This window comes from Aythya ferina (assembly GCF_964211825.1).
Source record: "Aythya ferina genome assembly, chromosome: 17".
NCBI classification, from domain to species: Eukaryota; Metazoa; Chordata; class Aves; order Anseriformes; family Anatidae; genus Aythya; species Aythya ferina.
The window spans coordinates 865,488-890,179 of NC_140316.1; the positions used below are offsets into that span (position 1 = coordinate 865,488).

A 24,692-nucleotide genomic window follows, 5' to 3' on the forward strand; every position below is an offset into this window, starting at 1 on the left:
ACTTGACAGGAGGAGAGCAGAGCTCTGTGCTTCTGCGGGGGCAGAAGGAGGGTGGGTGGTCAGTCATTTTGTTGTAATCAAGCCTCAAAATTGTGTGGCTAAATAATTGAATACCTGTATTTGCAGTCTTGAGTTGAACAGGCTAATATTGGGACAAGGCCTTACTAGGCCCAGGAAATACTGTTCTAGATGTGTGTATGGTTCTGGACAGTTGCTGCCCTTTTTTTTTTGAACAATATATTATTCAAAAATAGAATTGGTGATAGATAAGATCTGAAAATTCAGAGAATGGCTTATTGGTGAGCTCTGAGATAAGCAGATTTTTGAGGGATGACATGAGGTGAGGTAACCTCACATCTTCCCAACTACTGGGACACTGTTGAGGCCTCCAAGGGCAGATTAACACCTGGGGTTGTTTCAGTGTTTGGCTGCTCAAAGGGAAACAGGACTGGGAGGGAATGTGAGGGATCACCTCGCCCATCCCTCTGTTCCAAGGAAAGCTCAGTTATTCCTTGTAGATACCTGTGCAGGCCATGTTTATAGACTCCCAGGGAAGACCCTGCAGTGCTGCCAGGCAATCTGATCTAGTGTTTCACTGCTCAGCGGATAATATTGAAGAATAAAGTCCAATCCTGGAAAGCTTCTAAGTGTGAATGAAAACGTTTAAAAATCAATACTGTGCTTTACAAGGAGAAAATAGGTGTGCAATGACACTGGAGAGAGATACCAGGCAGATTTAATGCCTGATCCAGAGGTCCTTACCTAGGCAGAAGTTTCATTTTATTTCTAAATTCTTTTATTTCTTCTTTACTGACTGAACAGCCGCGTACATCCATTAGCAGCACACTCTGTGCTTTGTGTCACGTGGAGGCCAGCTGTGAGGCAGGCTGACTGGCATTTGTCTATTTGTTATGAAGCCACCAGCAAGTGTGCCCTGCTTAGAGTGTGCCAGTGGGGTGGAAGTGTCATTGGCTCAGGGGTGAGCAGGACAGGGGCTGCTCTTCCTTGGTCCCTGTAGAGAAAAGTCCTGGTGGCCACTGAATCCCTGTATTTCCACAGACACTCACAGGTGGCTAGGCTTTGCTTGTATCTTTTGCAGTTGTAAATAGTTTGGAGGTGTCTTGGTGCTTCCTCAGTCCTTCAGCCCTGCTGGATAAGGCAGGTGTGATTGGGAATTACATGGTAGAAAGGAGAATTAAGCTCTGAGCTGCACTGAAAAGCCAGGCTTTGCTTTTTTGAAAATGCATAGTAACTACTGTAAATCAAAGAAAAGAAGGTGAAAGATGTGAAGTGTGTAATGTATGCTATACTGGTCACTGAGAGGTCAGCTGGCTTCATGTACATCAGTAACATCCATAAAAAATTAATGAGTATTGCTAATTGTTTAGTTGTGGTGGAATTTTGCTAACGAGACGCAATTGATTTTTAGTTTATGCTAAAAACATAAAGTGCATTGAAAACTGGGCTTCACACATTTCTGGTTCTCATTGATAAAACAACAACATTGGAAGCTGGTGTGGGCTTCACTGTCGGAGATAGCAAAGGCGTAGCCCAATAGCAAAAGGGAGGTTCGCTTACAGTCTGGTGGCTACAAATATTTGGCTCTAGGTTTAGTTTAAAATTGAGCAGAGATGATGAGGTTCAAAGAACATGTTTAGAAGTGCTAGGATTTTTGCTTTGCAAAGAGTGTTTATTTTCATACTCTTTTTTTTTTTTTTTTTGCTTTTTAGAGTTGTGCTGCAGACCTTTATAGAAAGTTTTAGAGTTAGTGACTCTCAGAAGGGACTCTTGTGAGATTTTGGGATCTGATGACGGAAGTTTCCATGTCAGGTGACAATCAATGTTGGTGTGAATGCCCAGCACACAAAACAGTATTTTCTTGTTTACAATTCTTAAAACATTTTCTGTACGAGTAAGAGCAGCAGAAAATTGCCTGAAGATTAGCCAGGAACAGGTCTAGAATAGTCTGCTTTGGGTGGCAGTGCTTCCTGTTGATTAATTTAGCATCCCACCTTGGTGATCCAAATGTATTTGATGTGTGCAAGATGTCTGTGACTAAAGATGAAAAAATATTCTTTCTTTTGCCAACAACTTGATTTGCAATGCTGATACATCCGAGGCTGTTATTCCATGTCCAGCATTTGTAGGTAGAGGAAGAAGAACCCGTGGCTCTATACATAAGCCTTGTTTCCGCATTCTAACATGAGGACAACTGCGTCACTCAGCTCCTTACCTGGAGCTTAAAATACAAACAAGGACCCAGGCCCAGTCTTTGGACATGACTGCAAATAACTTTGTTCCCTGGAAGAATGAGAATGAGGTGAATGCATAGCTCTGGATGGAGATGGGTGATACTTCTTTCCTTCCCTGTCTTCTTGGAGATGTGCCAGCTGTGGAGCTGCCTCTCTGCTCTTGCTTTCTCCATCTTCTGGGCCTGGTGCTTGAAGATGCCAGGTGGCAGTGATTTTGTTTTGGTGGGAAGCCTCATTTCCTTGAACATCAGTGGGAGCTTCAGGTATTCGGGCCCTTTGAGAGCAAGCAACTTTTAACTGTGTGCAGACATATTGAATTTAAATTGGTTTTAGGTATAGGCATTTGAAATTTCTGGTCTTCCTGCCATGTGTTTGTTTGTAGAAATAAATATAACTGAGAACTTGGAGGAGACTGGTTTCTCAATGAGTTTAGGGGTGCCTGGGTTTATGGATCCCAGCCTTCCTGAAAGGCCCATGGCAGTCACTGAAGGTTCATTAATTCTGTCAACCAAACTTGAACCAAATCCTAGACTAATATTTGACTACATCCCTTTAAAGATTCAACATCTAGTATTGGGTTAATAGATTCCTGGCAGTTGCTTCTGATATAAATTTGAAAATTTGAAATGCTAATGTTATGTTAAATGAGCTCTGCTCCAAAGTGCTCATCCTGCAGGTATAAAAAATAGTGGAAGTTTTGGGTTATAAATTCATTTACTGTCAAAAAGATCACAATCAGAATCAATATTTGTCTCTCCTTTTTTGGCATATTTATTTATTTTAACAGTTGCTTCAGATTTACAATTCTGATTCATTGCAGCTGTTGTGTATATTTTAAGTTCACATACTTAGCAGAGTTCCTATCCCATCTCTGAAGGAAAGCATAGGACCGATTTTAATGACAGTGTACGTTCGCACCAACGTGTCCCAAAGCCTAGGGAAACCTGTCTGTTAAAAAATAATGGGAGTAGGAAGTCCTAGTGTAAAGTAAAGCCTTGAGTGAAATTCCATGGCTTCATGGACTGTTAATTCTTTATTAGGTTTTCCTAAGACTGAGATAAAAGGCATTTTATCTTTTTTAAGGTTTGCATTAACATGTCATTGAGTTTTATAGATACATTGATCTTCATTTGGCTAATCCAGAAAGGGTAATAGAAATGTGTGTTATATGCAGGAGCAAAGACAACTCCATAACACTTAAGATTTTTTTTTGTTATTTTTATTTATTAAGTTTTCTTCAGAAACAGAACTGTGGTCAGTGTCCAGAGTTGTAAAACTCAGCTTGCTATATAATTTTATTGTCTATCCTGTCTGGGATTCTCTCTTTCCCTTTTCTTGACTTTTTAAATGCCTTTACTTTCTAGCTAATTTGGCAGCACGGTTGATGTGTCTCCTTTGAAAACTAGCAGAAAGATTTTGCAGTATTTTTTCAAAATACTGTCTCTGTCTGTGATGTATTCTTGGCTTTCTTGGCTTCCTGACTTTTTTTTTTTTTTTTTTAAAGTATATTCCAGTATGAGATGGAGCAGTGAAGTGTGTCTATGGATTCAGAGAAAGGACCTGAATCTGACTGATGGCAGTAGGTGTTTTGCTGCTGCTGCCAATGAACAAAAATTAACTGCTGGGGTCTGCAGATTTCCAGATAAATATACCATGCCATGGGATGCAGCTAGAGTGATGAAGGTGGCACATGGAGTATCCAGGATGGTACAGATGGTTTTTACCATCTTAATCCCAACTGGGAGATCTCGGCTATGTGGAAATCAGAGGAACTTCCATAAATCAGGTTTTTATCTGCTTTTTGGTCAGCAGCGCTCACTGTTTGGGGTCACCCAGTCCAGTTTGGGAGGCTGCATCTTTGGGGGCTTTGGTTGTGCTTGTCTTCAGGAGAAAAAAAATCATCCTCACCAGTCAATATGCACGTTTATTGAGGAAGCCTCTGTAGAGAAAACTATGAATAGCTGGGGTTGTTAATGAAGAATGGGCGGTGGTTGGTATGTTAGTGCTATGTATGAAAATGTGTGAAAAGGGAACAAAATGACAAACAATTTTTGGCTTCTGTGTTGAAACTGTACATCCTTCCTACAGTTCTTCATGTGTGTAAAGTAGCCACCCCCATTTTTCTCCTGGCCCTATGGGTCTCTGCAGCTGGACAGAACTCAGCCCTAGGTTGGAGACTTGTTTCCAGCCTCACCTCATCTCTGAACCTTGACAAACAGGAGATGTATAAAGCACTGAATTAAGTCCCCGGTACAGCACTGTATGGCAATGACCTTCCCTGCTTGTTAGCTCTGTGGTGGGAAATCTTGCCTTTGTCTGTCTTGGCTGGACTGCAGGAACAGCATTCAGAGCAAAAGGGCACAGGCCGTTTGATTTTGGAGATGTTTCCCTTCATATCAGGGATTTGTTTGATCCTTTCCTTGCCAACCATTCTTGCCAAGCCAAAGTGTCAGAGCAGCTTAGATCTTGCTTGCTTCTCATCTTTGGCTCCCACTTGTGCAGCCTCTAGCAAATGCTTATTTTAGCACCAGCTGGCTGTGATCCCTTTGAACTCTCTGATATGAGATTAAATGTTAATTTACTACATATCATTATAGGATTATATGTTATCTCTAGGATAATGGAATCCAAATGCTAGAATAGCGTGCTTGCATGCATTTTCCTCCATTCAGGAAACAAGAATAGATGAAGGTATAAGACTGAAAAATAGGTGAATTAATCTAACTGATCACAGCTAGCCATGAGCTCAAGCCCTGGAAAAGAATACATGTAGCCAGAGGTTCATTTTTTTTTTATTATTATTTTTTTTTCAGAGTTAAGAATAAGCAGAGAAGAAGTTGACTAAATTATATATATATATATATATATATATATATAAGCATGAAGCAGTTATTATCTGCTTTCTGTGTTCCAAGGGCTAAATCCCATGGATAAATTATGCAGTATGAATTATGTGCTAGGCTCTACTTATAAACGCCAGACAAAGCAGAGTGCTGAAATGACCTGTGTGCTGAGTTTCTGCAGAATTTTATTCTCCAGGCTGTGGGGAGGTGAGCAATATTGGATATAAGATATGACTTGAACTTGAATTGACTCAAACTTGAACTGCACTTGTGATATTTCCACACAGAGGTTTATAGGAGATGCCAGCAAGCAGAAGGAGAACAAAGGTTTTCTGCTGCTTCCTCTCACTGCCCATTGCGGCAGCTTTGAATGGGCAAATGCTGACATTGAGCTGCAGTGAAGCAGCATCCTCAGAATGCACAAATGCTGTGCCACTCACGTATGTGTTTGCGGTCTGTCGTACCCCTACAGAACCCTGCTCTGGCTCTCTGGGAAACTGAGGCAGTCTTGAGTGTAAATTTGTGTGATCTGGGGTGGACACAGTCCTGAGGCCTGGCACCGGAGTGGGACAGGCTCTGCCCTAGCAGCCAGAAGGGGCAGCCATATGCTGGGGCAGGCTAATCCTATGGATAAACAACCCTCTAGTGGAAAGGTTGTTTCCAGACTTTCCATATCTGGCCATCCTCAGTTTATTTCCTGAGTTACTCCAGATCACTATCAGTGAATTGTTTCAATTTAGAGCTAATAGGACAAATTGGGAAACCCTGCTATAAATTACTGTGTAAATTCACACTCTTGGAATAGTTTGTCTGGATAGGTGAGCATTTTTCTGCCCTGGTGGAGCCACTGGCATACATTCATCATCCTAAAATAATGTCACATTGATGACCTGAAGTTTCCTAACTGGTATGCTGGGTTGGGCTATGATAGCAACATCCCTCTGACCTTTTCTCAGTTATATGATTGTCCCGTCATTGAGAAAAGAACTAGATTCAGCTTTTTACCTTCTTGGGCAATCTCAAATCTGATCTAATTTACTTCTCTTGATTTGAAGAGTTTGAAAATGCTGTCAGCTACTGCTCATTATCTTGTATTACCTTAATATATTAACATATAGGAACCACGCAGCACGTATGACCTCACCCAACCTTGTTTTTTCCTTGAGAGTTTTTATTCTTTGCCTATAAGTTAATAATTGTCTGTGAGCAAGATAAGTGTATTTGATGCATTGTAGGATGGAGCCATAATAAGGTTTCACTTTCTTTACACACCAGTATTTTGACAAGATCTCCTAGAGCTGCCTCCTCCAGGCAATTGGGAATTTTCCTTGTGCTTAGGAAATCGAACTCTAAATTGCTAATCAGCAACAGGCAGAGAAACAAAACCCAAGAAGTCCTGGGTGAGGCTGCAGGCTCCTTCTCTCCCCAAGAGGAGCTGTTCTCCTTGTGTGAATGACAAGCTGCAGCCTTTGATCATTGTAGTAAGAGAAAAATGGTACCAAGGGGTGGTTATTTTGTCCTTTCTGGCAGCATATGCCATGAATTTGTAAAATATGTCAGATGCATATTCAAAATGTAAAATAATGCATTAAAGTGTGAAAAATTATGTCTTGTTCTGAAACCAGGGTGTGCTTGAGGAGGACTGTTATGATAAGCAAGGGAGCAGGGGAGGTCAGCAATCACCCTAGGAATGCAAAGGTCTTTTACTCTGTAACAAATTAATGGAGTTGCTCGAGGCTGTTGTCATTTCAAAAATAAAATGTTGAATTAAGAAAAAAAAAGATCGGAGAGAGCACAGGAACTTTTGTTCTGGGTATCTTGGCAGGGGAAAAAACTGCTGTCATTAGAAGGGAAAGAATTCATTATTTTCATGTGCTGTCCCTTGAGAGGTAGATATAAATTGATAACTTAATGATGTCTGAACCACAGTAGGCCTGCGTGGTTGCTCCTATGAGAGCCAGAAAGCACATATTGCTTTGGGAGTCTGGTTAGTGTAAAATTGGTTGCCTGTGAGAGCAATGCAAAGTGCAGGTTAAAGATTGGGTTCAGAGAAATAAGGCACAGATATCCCTGAACTAATAGTGGGAGAATCTGTAAAGCCATGGAGCTCTCATTAGGCTTTTTCTGAAGCAGCTAAAAGGCTGGGTGGCCTTGCAGGTCTCTGTCCTGAAACTTAGCAGTTTGTGCTTGAATTTTGCAGTGGGAAAGCTTCCTGACTTATTGAGACTGCATACATACTTGAAATTATGTTTGTGCAAGCACATTTGCAGGATGGGGACATGACTTGCTGGAGGAGCTCAGTGGGGAGACGTAAGTGAAACCTGACTTCTTCCCATGGATCTTAACACTGCAAAGATTTAACAAGGAACTTAACTATCTATATTGCCAGTGGTCCCCAAAATTAGAATGTGTAGTTAAGGTACCTGTCCAGATGAGAAATTCAACATTAATGGAAAGCAAAATGAGAACTGCTCCCAGTGCTGGGGCTGGGGCAGGATTATTTTTTTTTGCACGCCTTTTTTTTTTTTTTTTTTGCAATGCCTCATGCATTTTTTTTTTTGCATGCCTTTGCATCCTGTTTGGTCTTATCAGAGTCCCCTAGAGGGGCTGCACATGGCATATTCTCTTTCTGGGATTACAGTCACAGTGGGATATGGGTGAGTGTTATGGATGAGACATAGGATTTTCTGTGCATTCAAGATATATCTGTGTTCTTAATAACTTTATGGGGGTTTTATTGTAAGCTGCTTTTGTAGTTTCCTGTGGCTGTTTGGGCCCATCAGTTTGGAGTTCATTTCCTCCAAGAGCTTTGAAACAACACAATGGAATATCTGGTGAAAGCCCATTGCTCTGGAGAAAGTCTCTGGGCCAGATTCACATCTTTCTGACAGTGACTTTGGAGAATCTGCTGCCAGCATTTTAAGAACCTGTAATTTCTGGCTTATTCAGGGAATTTTTCAATACCACCAAAGAAGCTTTTGTGGAGAGAAGCACTATAAAATGGTGTTTCTGTGTAACCTGTGCATGCAGGAATGTAGATAGTCTGTAGTATATAGAACTGCAGGTACTTTGCTTCATTTCATCTTTAGATGCAGTATATGAGGCCTTTGCAAAGAGAACTGCAGGAAAGATCCGGGTGCTCCATGAACCGAGAAAGATCTGCCAGGGAAGGGCCAGCCCAAACTGGGGCAAAAATCCAGATCCAAGCTACTTAGAGGAAAAATAGAAATCCAAGCTACTTAGAGGAAAAATAGAAAATGTTGAAGTTGATTTAAGAAAGGATTCTTATGAAATTACTTTTTTTTTGTCCCTCTCTGCTCAGAATGGGAATGCAATTAATGCAGTCAGCACTATTTCCCCTTATTTTAATGGTGAGCTTAGTCTGTCAGTAATGGCAACCTACACTAGTGATTTGGGAAGCCAAATGGGCATACTGAAAACTCAGAAAGTGAAGTAGAGTCGCACTTCTTGGTTCCTGGAAGGCAGCTGTGCTATGGCTTCACAGGATGCTGTTTCTATCAGTGTTCCTTTTTCCCTGCCCCTCCTTTTGGGGTTCCATTTGCTGGGGGTGTGAGTGTGTTTCCCCCAGTCCTTTGCCACCAGTGAGAATTTTGTGAGAGATAGGGATGAGCTTTGCTATGCAACCTTAGCTGCTTAGATCAATATCTGCAGCAGGAGAGTGATTTTAATAAAAGGACTCTCTCTTGGCTTTCCTATCTCCATGACAGATAGACCCCAGCTAACATAAATCCTCGCCTTTCTCCTGTCAGTCTCTTGGCTTTGTGTGACATAGATATTTTGACACTGAATACAAATATTTCACAGTCGGCTAATAGTTTAGAGCATATATTTAAGAGATTTACTTTTGCAGTCACCTAGTGCCTTTACTGAATGTGTTCCCCTTGTAAGGCCTTTCTGTTGTTCGGAGAATATATGCACACTCCCATACAGATACTCATTTTCTGTTGTTTATGAAATATCACCGTGGGAAAATGTGTTTTGCCTCAGATAATGGTAGTAGGGAGCCCTTTCCTAACCTCCTCTTTAGCAACGAGTCCCTCCAGTAGCTGTGACAAACCTTATTTATCAGGTCTCGGGAGGGATGTGCAGAGGTTTGTCATGCCAGCGTCTGGAAGCATCAATGCTGCAGGGAGCTGGGCATGAAGTGCAGTCCTTGTACCTGCTGCCCTGGTCCAGCACCACCCAGGGTTGCTGCGCCTCATCCTGCAGCAAAGGCAAAGCAAAGGTGTGCAGCCCCAGGGGGCAGGTCACTCTTCCTGTACAGGTGGAGACCTCTTGGTCTTAACATCTGCAGCTCTGCACAAGAAGAGCCAAGGGGTGTCTGGAAAGAGAGAAGGAGGCTTGTTTGTGCCTGGGGGAGGCACCTCTGAGCAGGGTTTGGTGTTTGTGCAATTGTATTTGTGTGGTTTATGCCTGTGTAGGGGCAGGTGGTGCAAAACCTGTGTGTGTAAATGCCTGTGCAGCCTCAGTTGTTTCTCCCCTCCAGGTAACCAGAATAGAAACCCCGATGGGTGATTAACCAGTCAGGTTACCAAGGTGTGTTTAAGCTTCAGTTTAGCTTGCAGTAGTGGCTCTGTCTTTCAGTTCATTCAGCTGATGAATTTGTGACCTTTTGCCACTGTGCTAATGCCTCTAATTGTAACTGGCAGGACAATTTCCTGTTGCTGTTGTAGGAGAGATGCAGAGAAACTCGCCAAGAGCAGCCTGTGGCTTTTAACTGCCATATCAGTGCCTCTGATCAAAGCTAAAATGGCAAGTTAGGCCAGCGATCAACCCAACAGAGTAACCGGAGCAATTGCAATAGCCACATTAAATGAGGAAACTCTTGGGGAATTTCCTCCCTTCTGCCCCCTCCCTGCATTGAGATTTGTCAGTTATCTGCATTGCACCGAGATGGCCTTGGCTGTGCTGATTGTGACAGGGAGGAAAACTCCCTTTGAGCACTCAGGGAAGTACATGTAGTCTGGGTTGGAAAACCTTTGTTCTGCAAATACCTGTATTGCCTTTGTCAGAGGAGGCAGGAGCTGGAGGCAGCTGATGAAGACTTGAAGAAGAGACCTTGTGAATGTCTCACCTCACTTCTGATTGAATTTTGTAGAGGTTGTGTTCAGCTTCTCCATGCTCTCTTAATGGTTGCTCTTTCTCTATAGTCTCACCTCTGGTATTTGTTCTATGTTCTTCACCTGTTGGAATGATTCCATTTTCCATAGAGAGCACATTTTAGACCCAAGAGATATGGGTAAGAACTCACTGGCCCCAGAAGGCCATGAGCACCTGGCTTGGGAACACCATCATCTGGTGCTTTCATGGGCTGTGGATGGGACCACAAAGTCCCATCTGCACAACTATATACAGTATTACAGGAACATAATTTATATTTGCTGATCAAACTTTTAGCTTTTTTTCTATCAGACACATTTGAATAAATATTTATAACAATGAAGACTTTGACCAGAAGCATGCATGTGAGAGCGACAGAGATTAATAAATAGAATAAGTGATGACATAAAGATTTTATGGGGTGTGGGGATGGGCACATTACTCACAGATATTGAAATCATCCCCAATAAGTTTCAAGAAAAGCTATTTTAGGGATGTTTAGAGAGTTTTAATATTTTTTTATTGTGACTATTTTTTCTATCGCTGCTGCTCATAAAACTGGTGCCTTAGTTACCATGTTTCCCAGTGTACAGGGTTCAGAGGGAGCAATAAAAACCTCTAAAACTTATCTAAAATAACCTTCCTACAATTACAGATGTCACAGGTTTAATGTCCTGTTTCTCAAGTCCTTCTAAGCCTTGACATGATGGTAGCATTTGGAGGAAAGGGGATCTCTCTTCCCCATAGTGGAATAAATTTTCACTTTATAACCTGCAGAGATGCTGGATCCTTGGCTTAGAAGCTCTGACAACTTTAACTGTAACAACCAGTGTTAATAATTCAGGAGGAATTTGCACTCCCCAGCTTTGGATAGCATAATTTTAGGAAATTTCATATTTGGGTAGGAATTGTGCTCATCTGGTAAATTTCAAAAGGAAATGATGGGTCTAGGGTTTGCAGCATTCAGCACAAGGGTGTCCCTGTCTAGGAAAGTTAAACCGTCATGAGATGTGAATTTGAGTTGTTACAGTGGAGTAATGCATTACATATGTACTCTTATTTCATCCTAAAAAGATTATTTTCTGGTTTCAGACTGTGTCAGCTTTAAGGTGAAAGAACTCCAGTCTTCGGAAATAAACATACACACTTGAAGAACCATACTGCTGTAATGATAATGGTTCAGCTTCAGCTGTGCTTAATAAAATCATTGTAAACAGGCAAATCTGATGTCTGCATGGCTAGCATGGCAATGAGAAGAGCAAACACAATAGCTTTATTGCTTGGGTTTACATGCTGTTCCCTGGCCAGGATAAATATGTGATCTATTTTGATAAACAAGCCTGAACACCTCCTTCCCAGTAATAAAGTAGTTAACAACCATCTTCCCAGAGAATGTCAAATAATGAGGCAGTGGCTTAACAAGGCAGTTCCTCAACCTTTTATAAGTAGAGGCTCATTTCCTTGAAAAATAAATCTCTCATCTGCTGTGTACAGTGCTGCTGTATTTTTTATTTTTTTTTACTTAAAAAAAAAAAGGTAAATTTTGTTCACCTGTTGGGTGCATTTGCTTCCCCCATTCTGTTTGTGTGCTTACATGTGGTTGTATAGCGCTGTGTCTTGTTTCGCAGTTGCTTTATAGATCACCTCTGAGGTGTCACGGAGAAGGGAGAGCAGATTGAAGAAGAGTGGCTGCACCGAGTCAGAGCACACACCCACCTGGCCTGGCAGCCTGTTTCTGATAGCACCCAAAAGCAAAAAAGCAAATACTCAGTTGGAAAGAGTGAGGTCAGGCAAGCATGGAGGGATGTTTCCCCTAAATATGCTTTCAGCAGCTGGTGTCAGAGGTCGTGTCTTTGTGTAATACCAATTTAGGGAGTGCAGCCAGCAGTATTCTCTCTGGAGTCCAGCACTTCACATGCTTTCCTTGCCAGACTAAAGGCAGTTGCGAACCTTTCATTTTTTTCTGTTTTTTGTAAACTTTTGCTGATAGAGAACCCTGAATTAATCTTCATGCCTTTTGGGTGTTGGATTACACTCTTCCTCATTCCTTTGCATGCCAGCAGTGCTGGGGCTGGCATGGGGTGCTAATCCTGCCATACTTATTCACTCAGTTGTAGAGGAAAATGTATGAAAACAAATTGCTAGTCCAAGCTAAATTTAGATTTATTCAGTTGGAGTTAATTATAATCTTTATTTAGTCCCAAGTCTTAGTCTTATCATACACTTATTATAGCTGAGAAAATTAATTTTTATTCTACCATAAAGGTGAATGTAATAATCTGGGTTCAGGGAAGGGATTACTTTAATAAGATTTATAGGCGGCCTTTCAGACAGTACGGTTTTATTACTATCTGTAGGTGGCCTTGCTGTATGTATGTCTTTCAGTATGGGTGATTGTGCAAAATGCCAGAAAAAAAAAAAAACAACTATCGTAAGTACCAGCTCAGAAACTTCCACACCCAACTTAATTTTTTTGGCAATGGAGAGCAGGTGAAGCTATGGGCTTGCTTAGGAGCACAATAGTACAGTTCATTACCAAACTTGTGATCTGATCAGGGGGGTTTCATTCATGTGCACAAGTTGATTTTTCAGTGAAAACTGCGTTTTGGTAGGCAGGTTTCTGAGGTCTGAGATGTGGCTTTCAGGCTATGGGAAGCAGGGTGATGGGCAGACGTGGGCATGGCATGCGCCGGCCACCTTGGGCATCAGTGGAGAGGAATAGGTTCCTCCCAAGGGTGACTTGACACCCCTGAGATATGAACATCTGTGAGAAGACAAATGAATTCTGGAGACACCCTTGTCTGTGATTTACTGGAAGGGGAGGCTGGAGTGTGTGTTAGCCTTAGATACCTATCTAAAATGAGATGGGCTGCCTCCCACAGAGAGTGACTATGATGTACAGCTGCAGTGAAGCTCGGTGAACGAAAGTTTGACAGAGACATTTGAAGATAAGCATGTGAGACATTGTCCCAGGCCTACAAAAGTTAATTAACCTCTCTTCAGCTTTAGATGTTTGGATTAAATAGACTTTTTTTTTTTTTTTTAATTGCATCCTTCTTCTTGTCTTGGTCTTTCAAAACAAACTGCCCAACTAGCAACATTTTGCAAAGTGAATCTCTGTCTTCCACAGATGTCTAATCAAGATTGAATACAAGGACTGTAAACTGGTTGTGAGTCCTATATCAAGTCCTGTCCTTACATCAAACTAGGATAAGAAAAAGAATGAGAAAAGCTTAAAGGGATCCTGTAATTTTTTTTACGCTACTTTTTTTTTATATGTTGACAGCTTCTGGGCTGACTTTAATATTAAAGAAGTATTGGGTACTCTTCTTAGGTCTTCCTTGCAGTATCATATCTTCAAATTTTTCTGTTACAGTTGAAAACACTGTTTATTATTACAGCTTTTTTTCCGTGCCAGTGCAGTTTCCCACGTGCCCAAAGACGAGCTGGCGGGGAAGAAGACCGGCCTGGCTCAACAGAGAATTGTGGCTTGATCTTAGGAGGAAAAAGAGGGTTTATAAGCTTTGGAAAAGTGGGCAGGCCACTAAGGAGGACTTTAAAGAAGTAGCGAGGCTGTGCAGGGACAAAATTAGGAAGGCCAAAGCTCATCTGGAGCTCAATCTGGCTACTGCCGTTAAAGATAACAAAAAACGTTTCTATAAATACATCAACACAAAAAGGAGGACTAAGGAGAATCTCCATCCTTTACTGGATGCGGGGGGAAACTTAGTTACAAGAGATGAGGAAAAGGCGGAGGTGCTCAATGCCTTCTTTGCCTCAGTCTTTAGCGGCAATACCGGATGTTCTCTGGATACCCAGTACCCTGAGCTGGTGGAAGGGGATGGGGAGCAGGATGTGGCCCTCATTATCCATGAAGAACTGGTTGGTGACCTACTACGGCACTTAGATGTGCACAAGTCGATGGGGCCAGATGGGATCCACCCAAGGGTACTGAGGGAACTGGCAGAGGAGCTGGCCAAGCCGCTGTCCATCATTTATCAACAGTCCTGGCTATCGGGGGAGGTCCCAATCGACTGGCGGCTAGCAAACGTGACGCCCATCTACAAGAAGGGCCGGAGGGCAGACCCAGGAAACTACAGGCCTGTCAGTTTGACCTCAGTGCCAGGAAAGCTCATGGAGCAGATCCTCCTGAGAGTCATCATGCAGCACTTGAAGGGGAAGCAGGCGATCAGGCCCAGTCAGCATGGCTTTATGAAAGGCAGGTCATGCCTGACGAACCTGATCTCCTTCTATGACAGAGTGACGCGCTGGGTGGATGAGGGAAAGGCTGTGGATGTGGTCTACCTTGACTTCAGCAAGGCTTTTGACACCGTCTCCCACAGCATTCTCCTCAAGAAACTGGCTGCTCTTGGCTTGGACTGGCGCACGCTTCGTTGGGTTAGAAACTGGCTGGATAGCCGGGCCCAAAGAGTCGTGGTGAATGGAGCCAAGTCCAGTTGGAGGCCAGTCACTAGTGGCGTCCCCCAGGGCTCGGTGCTGGGGCCGGTCCTCTTTAATATCTTCATCGATGATCTGGACGAGGGCATCGAGTGCACCCTCAGTAAGTTCGCAGATGACACCAAGTTAGGTGCGTGTGTCGATCTGCTTGAGGGTAGGAAAGCTCTGCAGGAGGATCTGGATAGGCTGCACCGATGGGCTGAGGTCAACTGCATGAAGTTTAACAAGGCCAAGTGCCGGGTCCTGCACCTGGGGCGCAATAACCCCAAGCAGAGCTACAGGCTGGGAGAGGAATGGTTGGAGAGCTGCCAGGCAGAGAAGGACCTGGGAGTGATGGTGGACAGTCGGCTGAATATGAGCCAGCAGTGTGCTCAGGTGGCCAAGAAGGCCAACGGCATCCTGGCTTGTATTAGGAACAGCGTGACCAGCAGGGCTAGGGAGGTGATCGTCCCCCTGTACTCAGCTCTGGTGAGGCCGCACCTCGAGTACTGTGTTCAGTTTTGGGCCCCTCGCTACAAGAAGGACATCGAGGTGCTTGAGCGGGTGCAGAGAAGGGCGACGAAGCTGGTGAGGGGCCTGGAGAACAAGTCCTACGAGGAGCGGCTGAGGGAGCTGGGCTTGTTCAGCCTGGAGAAGAGGAGGCTCAGGGGTGACCTTATTGCTCTTTACAGATACCTTAAAGGAGGCTGTAGAGAGGTGGGGGTTGGCCTGTTCTCCCATGTGCCTGGTGACAGGACGAGGGGGAATGGGCTTAAGTTGAGCCAGGGGAGTTTTAGGTTAGATGTTAGGAAGAACTTCTTTACAGAAAGGGTTGTGAGGCATTGGAACAGGCTGCCCAGGGAAGTGGTGGAGTCACCATCCCTGGAAGTCTTCAAAAGACGCTTAGATGTAGAGCTTAGGGATATGGTTTAGTGGAGGGCTGTTAGCGTTAGGTTGGAGGTTGGACTCGATGACCTTGAGGTCTCTTCCAACCTAGAAAATTCTGTGATTCTGTGATTCTGTGATCAAGTACGAAATGAGTAAGGCTTGTTTTGAATGGTGGATGATGGAAGTTGTTCCTCAGTGGGACTATGGAGTTTTTGTTTCTTCTCTCCTCTAATGTAAAACTGAGGAGATGAGTCACAGGATGAACTCTGAATGTGGGAAGTAAACAGTGATATCCTCCTTCCATGGTTACTTTATTAAATTTTGAATGAGTCAGTATAAGCATGAAGTGGGTGTTCATCTAGTCTCCTTAAATTCTCACACAACCGCAACTTACCCTACCCAGAGTGCCCAAATGAAACCTGAACTCATGGTAGATTTTCACAAGGTATCATCCTTCTCATTTTCCTGTTGCCAGGATTAAGAGGCAGAGTAGTTCACGCTGGAGTTCCCCCAGCTGGAGCCAGGCCAAATCACCTTGCACAGCCCCTCATGGCTGGAGTCCCCAACAGGCATCAGGTCTTACCCCTTGTGTGCATGAGAGAACATAACCTAAGCGGCTTGTCCAGAATTAATTCAGAATTAATTGTTCTTCTATGATTTAGCAGTTCTAGAATAGCTTTCCTTGTGTGGATGCACTATCCTGGGATACAGTGTGTTTTTATTCAAGGATAACGCCTGCATTTCCAGAGCAAATTAATTATTATGAATGGAGCCATTTTTATAGCAGAATAATGTACATGTGTAGTTTGGTCTTTATGGTCTTTAGTGAGGGCTGGTGGGAAGGGCTGGTGATTTTTTCTCATATACAGACAAGCCATTGATTGCCTCTGTATGAGTCATGCATAACATCATAGTACTTACTGGCACCACATTACTTGAAATTATTCCTCTCTTACAAAGAGGAGTGTCTGTATGATCTCACACTACAGTTTTGATGATGCTGCAGGAAAGATGGATTTTAACATTTTCAGTTTTTCACAGGTGCAAGATTGGATTTCTTGTTTGTTTTCAGAAGGAAAGAATATTGAAAAAGTTGCATATTTTAATTGCTTCTAGTTTGTCGCACCACCAATTTCAGAATTATTGCGGGCTTATGTAATCCTTGGTTCCTGTTAAGTAATTAGCTAAGCTAGAGGGAAGATATTTATGCTCCAGCAGGAGTTATTTTAAAGTTCATCATTTCATAACTAAAAATTCAAGACTTTACCCTTATTACAGCTTACCATAGAAGCATTAGTTTATAATGCTGACCTGCCACTGCCACCACTGCCTTCTATGGGATACTTGTTTTTCTTCTTAGTTAGAATTTATGAAATGTAAGAAATACAGCTTGGATGAAATCTTGGTCTACATGAATGGCAGCCCTTGGGTTTGCTTGTGCTTTAGTCTTGTGCTGCATTTTGTGGCATCAGTTAGAGTCAAGTCAGATATATGGATTGAAAGAAGTGGTGGATAATTTTGTGGCTAAATTAAAAAATATATATATATATAACAGAAAGGAAGTTTTGTTTGAGGCGTGAGCTGGTCAGGGTAAGGACTAGGAAGGAGCGTCTCCCTGATCCATGGCATTGTGTGCTTGGTTTTATGCATGGTGGTGGCTTCTCCCTCTGCTCTTTGGAAATACCGTGAGTGACTTTCCTTTCATTATGCACTGTCAGAGTTTGCAGGAAGAACTGGGCTGTGAGGCTGTTGTCCTGCTCTGGAGAGAAGTGTTTTGGCGTTAACTAAGAGGGGTGAGATGTTACCAGTTGACCTGTTGCTCCAGAGGTCTTGGTATTTGTCTGGTTCGAATAACAGTGCTTTAAAAGAGGCAAAGCACCATCTGAAAAAGTGTTACAAGGTAAAAAATATGGTAGAAATGCAGTCTGAATATCTCATCGTGTCTGTGTGTTACTTCCTCAGTGTCCTCAGTCCCAAAGTAGTCTGAAAAAATGAGTTCAGCCTTTGAGGTAGCCCTGGGCTCTGGGGATGCTCATTTGGCCTCCATCTACTTTTCTTCAACTCTTGCTCTTTATTTTGCAATTAGGACTAAACCATGTTCTGATCTAATGTTCTGCCCTCTTTTGATCTTGATGGAGCGGTTATTAAAGGAGTAGGTGATTTATTAGCTGCTTTGTTGTACATCAGAAAGCTGGAGATGTGTCCTTTTTCTGATTGTTACTGTAAGGAGATTGATGTTGTGATGCTGACATGCCAAATTAAAAAGGCGGGGTGTTGGCCTGCCACTGTATGAAGTATTTTTTTTAGATGTTCCTAGATCATCATAAAATGCTGCTAAATTCAGATATCATATTTTGTTGCAGGCTGGTTCTAGGACAAAGCCCAGCCCTGTCTACTAGTGTTTATGGCTTCTCATATAAGCTTTCAAACAAAATTTGTCTCATTTAGGTTGAGTTACAGCCAGCAAATATCCTAGCCCTCATACTAGTTCTCAGAAGAGGTACTGAATGTTGCCACTATAATGAAATGGAGGAAAGGGAAAAGCATACCTTTTTAAACTTCCTGTAAATCAGTGCTTGAGAGAGATAAAGTGTCTGCATAAAGGATATGGGGGGGGGGGAGGGCAGGGAAGTGCTATAATGTAAACACAGATGCATTTAAGTCTTGCCTGGTATACAGTTTTATACAGTTTTTCTTTAGGCTCAGGAGCTATGTCAGTCTCCTCTGTAATCTAGGGTGTCCCGGAAGAAGGCAAATTCTAGCTTTTCTCCAAGACACTGGAAGGTGCTGCTGCTTTTGTATGTCCTTTGCTTTTCTGTATGGCAACACCATTTTTATGATAAATGAGGATTTTCTAAAGTATTGCTTTCAAATGTAGCGTGATTTATCTACAATTAATTTGGGAAGGCACTTGTCTGCGTTTGGGTTTGGCACAACACTCTCTGTGTCCTCGCTGCCTTGCTTTTCACAGGAACGAAGTTTACTTTCAGCAGCGGAAATGGCATGGCAAGCCGCGCTGTGTCAAGGTGCTCTATAAATAGCAGAGCAGTAATGGAGCTGCTAAAGCATCCTTTGGTGACTTGGGTGCCAGAATTGGCATCGATCTCCTCCCTCTGCTCCTGCTACGAGCCGGACGAGGTTTGTCCTGTGTGACTGGCTGAGTGTGCTATTTTTTGGCAGCGGGCTAAAAGCACCTCAGCTGCCCCGAGGCAGTGGTGGAGAAGCAGTGTCCTGGAGCATTGCTGAGCAGAGGTCACCAGCCTTGCTGCGTGCCTGCATCCCTCTCATGGGCTGCTGTGGGTTCAGGGCACCCTCCTGTGCTGGGTGCTGCAGGGCAGCGGTGTCTGTCCCTGCTGCACTGCCTCTTCTGCTGTTGTGTCTGCCTTGCCTGTGCCTTCCACTGCTGTGGGTAGCTCAGTTGGCCCCTCGCCTCCATCTCCTTCCAGAGCTGCTTGTTACCAGTCATGTCCTATGGCTCTGCACACAAAACTGGGGGCTCTGGATTCTGCCTGGTGCAGGGAGTGTGTCAGCTGCACTGGGTTCACATCAGCATGCAAAGGTGTGGGAGGGAAGGGTCTGGGTCGGTTTTCTCCTCTGGGATACTTCCTCTCCCCCGTGTAAGAGCTGTGATTCCAAAGCTGGCGGGCTCAGTGCGGCTCCCACATCGGAAAGGGAAGAGGGAGCTCCTCATCACCTGGGTTTCTGCATTTTGGCTGGGTGCCCAGCTCCGTGGCTGCGTGCTTCTGGGCTGCACTGGTGTGCTGTGAGAGATGGACTGCAACACTTATGCGTGGCCATCAGAAACGAGAGGACACCCAAGTGGGGAGACGGCGTGGCGGTTGCTTTGCAGTTGCCGTTGCTTGTGGAGCTGTGAGGAATCCCAGAACTCATCCCCATGTGAAGAAGTGAGGGAGGAGATTATTGATACTGATTATTGATACTGAGCTTTTAAAAATGCTTTTATATACATTTTATATTTACACATTCCCACAAATAATATTTCAATGACTGCAGAAAAACCTTGATATGATTAAATACATAGCAAAAGTAAAGGCAGAAGTATTGTGATGAGATGAGAAATATTTAAACGAGCATAGATAATATCAAACCATTGAAAATAAATGAGCAGAATTTCAACTGACAACAAGTGGAGCAAAGTCAAATGCATGAGGTTTGCCCTAGAATCTGTCTTTGAGAAGTGTAGGCTTTAAAAATACACAACCTGAAAAAAAAATCTTAAATATTTGAGCTTCTATCTGTGCTAAATTGTGGCTGTAAGTATCTGATTCATCTGGCTTGTAACAGGTGTAATTGTTTCTGCGCTTGTCACATTGTGTATCTGCTCTCCCCAGCCTGACAAACACTAAAATCACTGCTAAGCTTCTGCAAGAGACAACAAGAGCTTTGACCTTAGGATCTGTCATTGTTCCTTTGTTATCTCTGCGCTTTATGGAACTGCTGCATTTTAATTCATTTGGTTTCTGTTTATTTCTTCTGTGGTGGTCCCAGGAGCTTACATTCACCAGCTTTTTGTTGGAGCCTATGAATTGTTAGTTTAAAAGACCCACCACCTCTTTCTGGTGGAATCGCAGCCCAGATTGAATATATCTCACTATTAATTAGAGATCAGCTGAAACCAAAGACATCTGTTTGATCCTTCCCTCCCTCTGGAAACTTTTCTTGCACAGGGAAAGTTGCTCAGCATTGCCTTGAGGATTGACTATTGTGTTGTAGAGAAACTTCTGTGATTTCCAAATGTGTTTCATTCTCCTCTGGAATTAAACTAAAAAATCCTTCCAAGTGTCTGAACCTTCTGCATGTAAAGGATTTCTCTTCTCCTCTCAAGTTCACCCTAGCCTGTAAATCCATCCCACCGAGACCTCTGCCAAACCCTGTATTTTCTTGTGTGCAAAAACTTTTTTTCCCCAAGAAAACAAGTCTTTTATCAGTGTGCAGGTAACTTCCAAACTACTGACCTGGCAAAAGTGGGATGGGAATGATGCAGATTTGCAAACCCCAGCCTAGCCTGCATTGTACATTAGTAATGTTAGTTGAAAGAAAATGTTCAGTTTTCCTGCTTACTAATATTCAATATGCCAGTTGCTTATATATATTGCAATGTGGATGAGAGCAAACCACAAACTTGGTTTGGCTACAAAGGAACAAAAACCAACCAGTAAAAAGTTTGCAGTCTGGCCTTGTCAGTTTGTCTTCTTGTTTTATCCAGAACTTGATAAAAGGACTTTGGGTAAGTACCAGCCTGGGGAAGGGGGAAAGGGAGCTGTATGGCTGATTGAGTGGGATGTCATTCAGGGTATGAGCTTTGAGCCAAAAGTGTTTATTGCACAGTAACCATGTGGTATTGTTTTGTATTTGTGGCTAACGATATTGATCCCTGGTAATACATTGGTTTGTAGAAGAATGGAGGAGCCTGCTAAGCAACCACTAGAATTGTCTTTCTGTTTCCTTTTATCTTTGGGCTGCAGTGGTGGAGAGCCGAGGAGGGATCATGGACAGCATACAGAGATTCTCAAACCTGCCAACGTATTTCCCTGCGAGCTATCACATCTGCAATGCCGATGTTTTCTTCTTCCTTAAAGAAGTCAACCAGGATATCATGAGGAACTCCAGTTTGCAGTCTAGGGTGGATTCATTCTTTATATACAAATCCAAACTACCACCCATTCTAAATGCCACATATGGACCTTTTTCTGCAGAACAGGCTGTTCCCTTGGACTTCATGCTGTCTTCTGCATCTTTTGGTTTCACAAATAAATTCACTTTTAATTGGAAATTAAAATCGCACATAATTGACAACTCGATCTATTCCAACAAACCTAAAATACAAACCTTGTTCTATATTGCGGGGAAGGACTGGGATGACAATAGTTCTGCGGAGAGTTTGCCTTGCGTGAAGATGTTTGCCTTCCTGGAATCTAGAGAAGCTGTGGCCAGCTGTAGATTGACAGGTCATCTCGGATTATGTGTTGCAGAGCTGGAATTATCTCCTAGCTGGTTCAGCTCCCCTCCACCCCTGGCTTCAGAGGAAACAGCCTCCCTGGAAGGGATTACTGTGGAGCTCTTCTATAATATTTATACAGCAGATGGGGAATGTTCTCCAGAGGATGCAAAATGGGAAAACAATATCCATGCAGGTCAAGATAATGAACAGAAGGCTTTGCCAGCTATGGAGAGGATTGGTAGCATCATTGTTTACCCAAATCACGACAAATTAAAACAGTCTTCACTGAGGCTAGATGAGAATGTCGTCATCTGCTTGCCACTCAGCCCTGTCAGAGAAGGAGATGTTGTGACCTTTCATGTTTCCTTGGCCGATGACTCTCTAGCAGACCAGTTTGTATTAAGGTAAGAGAATATCTAAAGTGTTCTATGCTGAGCAGTCAACAAATAAGGACAAATTGATCTCAGGTGTAATTGCTTTGGTTACATTCATTTTTTTCCTCAGAGAACTTTAAGCATTTGCTCTCCAACTGGGGAAAACTATAAATAGGCTTGAATTATCTGTGTAGATGACACTTTTTGGAATATGGGAATTGATTTTAAAGTATGAGCTATTACTGTTTGCATCATTATCTTTTGTTTTAATTCTGTTTGCTTCTAGTAGTACTTCTGCCTCTTAAATTACACCTCTCAACCATGCAAACGGCTGCGATCCATTTTGTTAGATGGTTTGCAGAAGTGTTTTCCATTGCTTTGGCAAAACACCCTATCTTTTTTATAAGCTCTCTTACAATCTTTCCAAAGCAAATGGCATACGTCTTGTACAAGTCCTATGTGGTGAGGAACTATTTTGTTGTGGTGTACAGAGGGGAGCTGGGAGAAGGGAGATGTGCCTCAGCTTGCATAGGAAGTCTTTGGCAGAGCCAAGATTCGGATCCAAACTTTGCAAGTCCTTCTTTGGCTCTGCTGTAAGATAGCCCGTCCTGCCTCCTCAAGCTTTTGACTGCTTGTTGCATGAGCCATTTTAATTTTAAATTTTGAGATTTTTTTGGTGACCTTTATTTGTGAATCTGCCTTCATTAGGAGAATTCAGGCATTTCTAACCACCCCAAGGGTTAGTGCTGCATATTTGTTATGTCCTTAGCTGTCAGACTCTGGGTTCAGAGCTGCATAGAGACTGAATTCAGAGCAAAATGTGAGCCAGACTTGGGGAATAAAAGGGCCAAAAGGTAATTGAAAAGTGTCAGTTGCTGTTAAGAATGTGAGACGCTTGGGAGGAAAGGAGTTACAGTCTGTGCTGGCAACCTCAGAATGGATTCGTGCCTCACTTCTAACTTTTTGATCCAAGAACGATGGGAGCGGAATATGACAGCAATGCACTGTAGGGACAGATATTGAGGAAACAGACAGCAAACCTTACACAGTACTTTCAAGTTATTCAACTTTTGTGAAATAGCACGTGAATGCTAATAAACTTAGAGATTGCAGCATGAGTCAGGACAAGTGCTTCATAGCACAATGCACAGGCAGAGGATAAGAAGTGGCCCACCCACCCAAGCGTTTTTGATCATCCTGGGGTCAAATACTTGTGATGAATATCATGTTATAGGGTTTAATGGGACTTTTGTCCCATTTGACCCAACGGTTTGGGTCACGAAAACTCTTCCCAAGTTTCTTCTTCTTAAACCAAGTTATTCTGTGATTGCTTCTGTGCCTGGGTTTACTGGCTTTTCTTTGTTAAGCATTGTTCTGGCCAGCAGCCACCGTTGAGTAGTGCAGTAGACGGACCAACCTTGTGGAGCAGTCGGACTTCAGCAGTTGCCTATTGATCCCCAGTTCTGTAGCAGAGAGATGATGCAATTTGCCTAAGGCTCTGCAAAGGATTTCACATCAGCTCTTAATTCTCAGTTTTTTGTTCTCTTTGCCACACCATGGATAAAATTCCCAACGTGTTAGAGAAAACTTAAGGTGAGGATGTTTTCATTTCATTGGAATTTCAAAAATAACTTTTGCCTTGTAACAAACATCATGAAGATGGCGTTTTTGAAATTTCCACTGGCCAGGAAAGCATCGAAATCTTCCTGCGGAGACAGATTTTTTACTATCTTCCAAAAGCAAAATTGCATCTGGAAGCAATGAGCACAGTAACTAACATGGGGTGTTAAGGAAGCAGAAACCGAGGGAGCTGAGAACCTCCAGATTGAGGAGCCCCAGATGGGTCACAAGAGCCTGGCCACTGCCAAGACCCTCAGCTTCTTGTGGGGCTGAGTGTGCATCTCAGCGCTCCTGAGCTGCTGGGCAAGCAGGCAGGTTTCCATGGGGATTTCCTTCTTTGAGAAGTGTGCAGAATCGGTTCATCTCCAGGAGATGTTACTGTTATAATGAATAAGTGTATTTTATGTGCCCAGAAACATTACTTTGGAAAATTCATAGTCAGCTCTAGGTAGTCTAGCCTGTCTCATCGTTTCCTTGGCTTTGTCTGTGTTGTGCTTTTCATCAGAGAGACTGCAAGCAATTTTATTTAACCTTCAGTTGAATACTGAAAGAGGCAAAATGCAATTCTGCTGGCAGCTCACCCATCCTCCAGGATGGAAAGAGTAGCAGCAACTGTTGCTATGAGTATTTCCAATGACATTCTTGGGGCCCGTGGAGAGATTATTCAGCTGAAGTTTACATAGTAGGCAGGGAATTATGCCGAGGAAAATACAATCACTATAGCGCCTGCATCTCATTTATGTGGTTTCCCTCGCAGGCTTTCCCTATTTTTTGGCTCAATGCTAATGTCTGTAAAACCCCAGAGCTTTTTATATACATAGAATTTCTGTGTGTTATAGCCAGAGAAAAATACGTTGAAGTGAATGTTTGCCTTGGGAAATATATTTTTGCCTAATATAATTGATTGTTTTTAATCGTATCTGTTATAAGTGGAGCAGAGCGAATTGCAGTCTGGCTCATATGAGATGATAGATCAAAATCAAGTCATGCTCAGCACAGCGGTTGATGCCGATCTTGAGCTCTGACAGTATGCAGTTTTGTTTTTGTTTTTGTTTGTTTTCATTCAATAAATGGAATGTAAGATCAAGTTGGAACTCTGTTTGTGCTGTGGTCCAGGGAATTTGTTTCTTTTCATTTTGTAATCCAGACAGTGTGGCTTGGTGTAATTGAAGGACCCAGATATGTCAAGGGGCAG

The 24,692-nt window shown here is 42.9% G+C and overlaps 1 protein-coding gene across 1 annotated transcript in view; it reads left to right on the forward strand.

Annotated features, from left to right (window-relative positions):
• Window positions 1-24,692, forward strand: part of TMEM132B (transmembrane protein 132B) — a 254,751-nt gene that overhangs the window by 50,808 nt on the left and 179,251 nt on the right. Inside the window, exon 2 of the mRNA XM_084491622.1 lies at window positions 21,028-21,907. Coding sequence (XP_084347748.1) covers window positions 21,028-21,907 — 880 coding nt within the window. The remainder of the gene's footprint in view (window positions 1-21,027; window positions 21,908-24,692) is intronic.